The sequence below is a fragment of the Miscanthus floridulus genome, chromosome 4 (assembly GCF_019320115.1).
Source record: "Miscanthus floridulus cultivar M001 chromosome 4, ASM1932011v1, whole genome shotgun sequence".
Taxonomy (NCBI): Eukaryota; Viridiplantae; Streptophyta; class Magnoliopsida; order Poales; family Poaceae; genus Miscanthus; species Miscanthus floridulus.
Window position 1 is genome coordinate 64,940,233 of NC_089583.1, and position 8,143 is coordinate 64,948,375.

The window sequence follows — 8,143 nt, forward strand, 5'->3', positions numbered from 1 at the left end:
AAAGAGAGAGGTGAGATGGGGCGGTGTCTGAACCACACATACCACTAGTCCACTTATGTTTTCGTCCTCGCATCACGTAAAATGGTTAACATGGTGGGATGGACTCTAGAAGCATTATATGTTGGTCTAACCCACGTTTAACAACCAAGGTTGAAGTAAGCCCTTCGTAATATCTCATTAACATGCACATGGTCCAAATTCGAAACTAGACGGGATATGACAACAAGAGGTACGCCTCCGAAAATAGCATCTATTTTTAGAGGTGGACCTTTTAAAATGTCCGCCCTTGTTAATTGATTTATAGAGGCTGCAGTTTGTTAGATGCCTCCAAAAATGGTCCGTCCGTCTTCTAAAACCATTGTACATTTTAGGAGCCAACCATATTTTTTTTAGCCCACCTCTGTAAATCAAAGGAGCAGTCTCGTAAAATATTTTTCGTTGTAGTGCAAGCAGCCCCTACTCGCAGCCACCAAAACTTGCCGATGAGCACAATGCCTCCGCAACGCAACACACACGCTGCACACCTTGGCGCTCTGATCCCAACCACACCACAAGATATTATCATGGCTCACGCCTCCCCCCTTCCGTGACGAGTTTGACCAGCAAGGGTGGGCCCAACAACCGAGGAAGATCGACACGCCAGTATACCTGCCACTGGGAGGGTATGGATAAATCTATGCGTATTCATTCATGTTCAAATCTATATCATCATTATCTAGTATATTGCCCATGCTAACGCAACGGTGAAATTTTAGATGATGCAAGTTAACAACCAAACACGGTATAAAATAAAATAGATTGAAGATTCACATAAAAAAAGAGCGATACAAACTTACAAGATTATTATATTATTTATTCCAAAAAAGATCATACTTATATTACTGAATACAACAAGGATAATTCACGTCAATTGATTCATCTATCAGGTAGTCAGTTTTAGGGCTCGTGACCACAAAACCCTTCTTCACGGACAGGTGTCAGGGGTATACGGTGTACCATGAAATCTCATGTGAAATATTTACACACCTAATTTTTTGTTTTAATCACTGTCTTATGGCTTCGGATCCTTCGCATGTCAACACAGAGTCCTTCAACTCGAACACCTGCAAGTACACCAGAACATGGAAAAAAAATGTGGTTAAGATAGGAAGGCACTGCACAACATCAATCTACTTGTCCTACAGTAATTTCGGAATGCACCAATACATCAATCTACTCCAAGAAAAGACCATTGCATTATGTAATTTCTTAATGCAACACAAAAGTTTCTTATCTCACCATTTATGTTGGCATTAGTAATTAACTGCCTACAATATGCATAACTTTATTGTGAGTCAGTAGCTTACTTTGCCAATGCGATTCCTGGACCAGAGTTTTCTTGATGCTTTCAGCAACTATTGCATGAAACCCAAGGAACTCGGCAACCTGCAAAATTTACTCTAGTTTTCAGATTATTAACATGCCAAAGAAGTTCAGAAATTAATTAGATATGATTAATGAACAATTAGCATGCATACTTATAGTAATCTGAGCACTAAAATTCAGATATTACAAACAAGCATCGCATGGCAGTTGCATTCCCTCTCCCTTTCTCAAAACAAAGGTATACGTAATATTTTTTTGGTGGTTGGAAAAAATAAGAGCCGCCCACCAATATAATAAATTATTTATTAGTTAGTAAATTGTTTTGATGAAAATCATTAGATCAACTGTTAGAAAAAGTTAGAGGGGAAAAGCCACGGTAAAAGAGCTCAAGGTATACATCTAAGTGACAAAATCACATGTCCTTTCCATAATATCAATGGTGTTGCATTTCGTCAAAAAAAATATCAATGGTGTTGCACAAAGCAACCTATCACATAACAGAGGCAATAAGAAATTAATATATTATATTACGAAGCACAGTTGTACTGAATACATTAAAAATGGCCAGATTCTGAAAATAACAAATAACCCTATATCTGAAAATGTTAAACCTACGAATCTTAAAAGTATGTCAAAAACAAGCATACACAGCATGCATTTGAGCACAAGTTCCAGGCCACAACTATGCTCTCCAAAGGTTCTTAAGTAATGAAAATAACAGATGGGTTAAAGCAAAGCAAGGATGATGGATTGAAATGAACTAACCAGCTTGCCCTTTCAAGAAGACGAGGCCGACGACCGGCCTTCTCTTTGTGATCGCAAACTTGAGATTCCCAGAGCCAACAATGCAAGGCCAAGAACAATACCAAAATGGAGAGCAGAGGAAGTTCCAGTCAACATGAAATTGATGAAACCCATACGGTAAGAAAGGTACCTACAGAAGACGATGCAAGTGCAAGAATAACTTTAACCCTTCGAGTCAGCATGAAATTATGTTAACAGCTAATTGACGGTACAACACATCACATGGTCTAGTGAAAACATTATTTTGGTGCATTACATTTTGTCAGCCCTTAAGAGAATGAAATTATCAAATTAATTTGCATTGAAAATTTCACCAATGTAGAACATTGACATAGCAAACAGAATGCCCACACGATAATCCTCACTCTGATGGCCAATACAATCTTCCAGAGCCCTGAACGTTGTTGTGATATCCTTGATCTGAGCCTGGTGAGTTCCGAGCTGCCATAACCAGATATTCCTGTCCCTGCTGACTAACCTTTGTAGCTATCACGCTCAGGTCCTTCTGCGCTTTGTCTGCCTGTATCTTCAGTTTCTCAGAGGCTTCCAGCAGGACCTCCCTCGTCGTCTTGGAGTAGGCATCATACGCCTGCATTGACAGGTCCTGCATCTGCAGGGCGTCAGCCTTCCTGAGCCTTCCAAGCTTCCTGAGCCTCGTCGGGCTTTATCTCCATGTCGCTGTCCACCTCTCAACCCTCCTGGATCCAGCACCAGGATATTTAGATAAAGAGTTAAATGCATCAGGGATCCATTAACTTGTGAGGAGATTTCAGTTAAGTACATCAACTTTGAAAGTGACTTTTTGGGTCCATAAACTTAGTATGTGTATCACTTAGGTCCACAGCTGTCCATCTTGGCTTCTTGTGCTGATATGGCATGATGCCGTGGCCATGCGGCGCGAAAACACGCCAGCCGCAGCCGTGGGTGTGCGAGCAGGCACGCCGCCGTCTTCCTCGTCGCGCTGCTCTGCCACCAGCCACGGGCGGTGGCGGAAGGGCAGCAGACCCCGCCGTTCGGGCCGCCGTGGCCGGGAGGAGGACTCACGCCCAGGCGGCCGTCAGGTCGCTGGACGCGTGGCGCAGCCGCGAATGGAGACAAGCGGTAGACCACCATGCCGCCGTCCTCCGAAGACACCTCGCGGACGGCATGCTCTCCGCATCCTCCCACGCCGTCTGCCTCGGCGGTGCCTAGGAGGCGATGGCGCTGCGGGAGCTCAGCGTGTTCGGCGCCGTCACAGTCGCCAAGAAGCGGTCCCCGCCCCTCGCCGTAGCCGGAAGCGACCACCAACTCCCGTTCCCGGACTCCTCCGTCGACTTCAACTTCGCCGGACGCGCCCTAGACTCCTCCAAACGCCAGGGCGACCTCGCCACCGAGGCGGCATGGATTATGAGGCCGGACGGCCACCTCACGTCCGGCGCCAGCGACGCCTACAACCTCCGGTCCCTCCAAGCTCTTTTCCCGTCCCTCGGATTACTCCGATCGCGCGAGACCAACGGGCGGGATGGCTCCACCCTCCGGGAGCTGGTCTTCCAGAAGCATGCAGGCATTTCCTCCTCCACCACCACCACTAGCACGTCCTCCTCCTCCCTCAACGGCAACAATCCCGCGAGCAACTGCACGTATCGCGACCACCAGCATCGAATCATCGACCTCGCCGAGCCGCTGATCCAAGAAGAGCCGGCGAAGCCATGGATCTCGCTGAAGAGGAACATCAAGAGCATCAAGTACCTGCCTACGCTTGCCGACATCGGCTTCAAGCGCCGGTACGTGTACGTCGACGTGGGCACCCGGAGCCACGGCTCCAGCATCGGCAGCTGCTTCCGGAAGCAGTACCCAAAGCAGAACCACACCTTCAAGGTCTTCGCCGTTGAGGCCGACCCTGCGTTCCATGCAGAGTACGCCACCAAGAAAGGCGTCACCTTGCTGCCCTACGCCACCTGGGTCCGGAACGAGACGCTCATGTTCGAGATCAACGGTGGCCCGGCCGGCAAGAAGAAGGGCGCCAACAGTAACGCCAGAAAGCCGAACGGCCGTGGCATGGGCCGCATCAGCACCGCGGCCGGGGCGACCAACGGGGTGTCGTCAGGCGAGTTGCGGCGCGTCCCGGAGTTCGACCTCGCCGAGTGGCTGAAGCGCACGGTGTCGGAACAGGACTTCGTGGTGATGAAGATGGACGTGGAGGGCACCGAGTTCGACCTCATCCCGAGGATGCTCGACACCGGGGCGATCTGCCTCGTCGACGAGCTGTTCCTCGAGTGCCATTACAATCGGTGGGAGAGGTGCTGCCCTGGTGAGCGGTCGCCCAAGTACCAAAACACGTATGGCGAGTGCCTAGAGCTATTCACCTCGCTCAGGGACAGCGGCGTCACCTTGGATCGAGAGGAGCCGGAGGGGAAGGCACAGGACTAGTGCCGCGACGGCGAGCGCGTCGTCCGGGAGCCTAGCCGCGCCGATGCAAGGCGCGCCACGGAGGTGCCGGCGAGGAGCGCCGTCAGCGCGGGCGCCACCAGCCAGTAGAGGCGCAGGGTCAGCGGGTGCGCCGCCGCGCGGAACCGCTTCTCGTGCGCGACGACCGCCGCGGCGGCCAGGTGCGCCGCACACTGCAACGCCAAGAACACCGCCTCCAGGGCCTCGCCGCCCCTGTTGACCAGGGAAAGGACCAGCAGCACATCGTAGAACGCAGCGAGCACACCGGACGCAGCCAGCGCAACGACGAACCTAGCGCCGACCCGAACAACCACGGCCCTGTCCAGCAGCGGCTGCTTGTCTTCGCCGTTCAGGGCGCCACCGGCGCCATGGCGTCGTCGCCGTGTGGAGATGAGCTTGGCGGCGCCGAGGCAGAGCAGCGCGACGAGGAAGACGGCGGCGCGCCTGGTCGCGCACCCACGGCTGCATCTGGCCTGTTTTCGCGCCTGCATGGCCACGGCATCATGCCATGTCAGCACGAGAAGCCAATGTGGACAGCTGTGGACCTAAGTGATACACATACTAAGTTTATGGACCCAAAAAGTCACTTTCAAAGTTGATAGACCTAACTGAAACATCCTCACAAGTTAATGGATCTCTGGTGCATTTAACTCTTAGATAAATTAAGCACCAGCACTCAGCGACTAAATCATGAAATTCACCATAATAAAGTGAACAAAACATTGCGATGAACGCAGTAATCGAAATCAGCATCACCATCCAGGAAGTGAAATGAAGCACCTGGATCAACATTTTTTTGCCAAAATGATTGTTGCAGCATAGACAAAAATAGGAGAAACTACTAATAATCAGTTGGGGATGCAAGCTATAAATAAATTATAATTATTGCTGATGCAAGCTTCATAGGACGAGAGAAAGATGTAGTAAATCTTCACGTATAACTGATAGGTATGTATTTGGACATAGGAGATTTGCAGAGTGTTCTATAGTTCAAACAGATTCTTCTTTTACCATGCTATAAATCGTAAAAGTAGTTAAAAAATATCCAAGCGTGATCTAGTACGTTCTGTACACATATCAAATGAAATAGGGCATGTTTTAAGAAACAGGGTTGAAGCATTGGTTTTCAGCTACATTATTATGCGACGTAAGAATATTAACAGGTGCATCAACATCACCACACCAATCTGCATGTAGTGAGCCATACACCGACAACAAATCTACACAAAACATAGATATGAAATATAATAAGAGGGATCTCTGAGTATCACAACAAAAAATCAGAACTATATATAACTGTCTGAAACGAATCCAATCAGTCAAATCAGCGCCCCAAAATCAATACAGAAGGCAACCTGAACATTGCATCCCGTCCACACAAATTGAAGCGAACTCAATTCACTAACCAAGCACAACCCTGCTGACGCATCTAAACACCTGGCGCCACCAAGCCTGAATGGCCCAGCCATGAACCCTTACCTACAACAACAGCACGAAACCCCACGAGGGTGGCACCATCAAACACCCGCCGAAAACCCCCACAAACCCTAAACCTATGACACGGATCGAAGGGCTGATCGAGAACAGAATCGAGATCAACCCGAGAGTCGGGCCTAAGCTACGGTTTCACGCGGATCGAGAAGGGGGCGGAGCGGTTACCTCTGGCAATCTGGGCGGCAGTGTCGATGGCGAGGCGGCGGCTAAGGATCGATGATGAGGAAGTTGTCATCCACCTGTTCTTCAACACTTGCTCGTGGTTGTCGTCATTGGAGGCCGCCTAGCGCATGCGCGTCGCTCGTAAACTGTCTCCGTGGGGGATCCAGCCATGGAGGTGGGTATCCGAAGGGCGTGGTGTCCCGTGGTCTCATGCTTTGTCAATACTGAGCAGATAGGGGTGGGGATTGGAGAGCAGGATGGGGATGGGCGGCGGCGCGAATGGGTAGGGGATGGCCGATGAGCGGCGTGGCCAGGGGCGAAGCTCGGGTGCTCGCGTCCTGATGGTGCGTTTCATTTTTTTATCCCGTGTTCGCAGCCTTCAAACCCTGCTCGCGACGGTGTGTACCTGAGGCGCGTTAGAAGCAGCGTGGCGTGGAGCGCGTTGGAAGTGCGAGGATGGCGCGGGGGTGAGAAGACAGGCGAGAAGCCTGACATCACACGCCGAATCGTGGCCATCGGTGTTGTATTAGCCTTTATTTTAATAGAGAGAATTTCTGTCTATATTTTCCTAACTGCATAATGGTTGAAGGCTCTCAGCAGACAACGTTTTTCTAAGAAGACCTAGTATAATTTTGATTGATCCATTATAGTAGAGATTTCTCATCCTCTCCGATCTTATCCATACCCATTGGTTAATAACCAATTTTATCTATATTTATTGTTTTGAATTGAACTACTAGTTTCCTATTATATATACATGTGGACTGCATATAAAAGCTGGACCCCTGGATTGAAAATCTCACATTCACAACTTAAATTTTAGTGAAACTAACTGAAACTTGGTGAAATAACTCATTATAGCAGTCTACGACTTTGTGCAGACTGGCGCAGCTAAATTTAAATGTGGGCCCCACGTTAAAAGCCGGAGTCTAATTAAAATTAAAACCTCGCGTTTACACCTTAAATTTTATGCGAAATGGACTGAAATTAGTTGGAGATAGACTTGCTATAACCTGCGTCAACTTTGTGCAGATTAGTGTTGCCAGTTATATATGTGGGTCCTACATTTAAAAGTTAGACCTAAAATTTGAAAGCTTGCGTTCACAACTTAAATTTTTTGCGCGCTTGACTGAAATTAGTTGGAGATGGCTCGTTACAGCAGGCAGCAACTTTGTACTGATTAATGTTGCCGGTTATATATGTGGGCCCCACATTAAAAAGTTGGACCATAAAATTAAAAACTTGCGTTCACACCTTAAAATTTACACAAAATTGACTGAAATTGGTTAGAGATGACTCGCTATAGCAGGCAGCAACATTGTACAGAAATATTTATGGAATATCAACATGTGGGTCCCAAATACTTTGTATTATCTAATTCACCAATTTATAGTAATAAATGATTAATTGAGCTAAAGCCTTATCCATGGATAATGCATCCCCCATACCCTCACCTCCCCATTTCTATTGGGTAAAAAAAATTACTCATACCCTACCCAAATAAGATGGGTAAGGGTTTAAATAGGGGTATTGGATACCCACCAACAGTCCACACGCCACCCACGGCAGCTTGAGTAGCAGCCAGCCAGCCACCCCCGCCCAACGACCACCAATGGCAGTCTTGACGACGCCCATGGCAGTCTTGACGGCCACCAATGATGAATGGACGCCAACCACGGGTGCCACGAGGTCCACCTGCATAACTACTCTTTTTAAGCGCCCAGGAATCCCTGGCTCTAGGGGCGTCGGCAGTGTACGACACTATTTTTTTTTATTTTTTTGTTAGTTTTTTTTCTTTTTTCTTCTTTTGATGGAAATTCTTCCCTAAAAATACTACTTTCTTTAAGCGTCTAGGAATCCCTGGCCTCTCTTTAAGCGCCCATGAATCCCT

At 48.2% G+C, this 8,143-nt stretch overlaps 1 protein-coding gene and 1 long non-coding RNA gene across 2 annotated transcripts; one reads left to right on the forward strand and one right to left on the reverse strand.

The window, feature by feature from the left end:
* Positions 1–847: 847 nt before the first annotated feature.
* On the reverse strand, positions 848–6,670 carry LOC136551587 (uncharacterized). The gene is made up of 4 exons (XR_010782625.1): positions 6,256–6,670; positions 2,131–2,867; positions 1,347–1,425; positions 848–1,103 (listed from the first exon to the last, which is right to left on the reverse strand). It is a non-coding gene; the product is annotated as an uncharacterized lncRNA (long non-coding RNA).
* LOC136551586 (uncharacterized) lies at positions 3,126–5,043 on the forward strand. Its single transcript, XM_066543136.1, has one exon. It carries the CDS (start codon positions 3,367–3,369, stop codon positions 4,576–4,578), a length of 1,212 nt encoding a protein of 403 aa, XP_066399233.1. The 5' UTR covers positions 3,126–3,366; the 3' UTR covers positions 4,579–5,043.
* Positions 6,671–8,143: the final 1,473 nt, after the last annotated feature.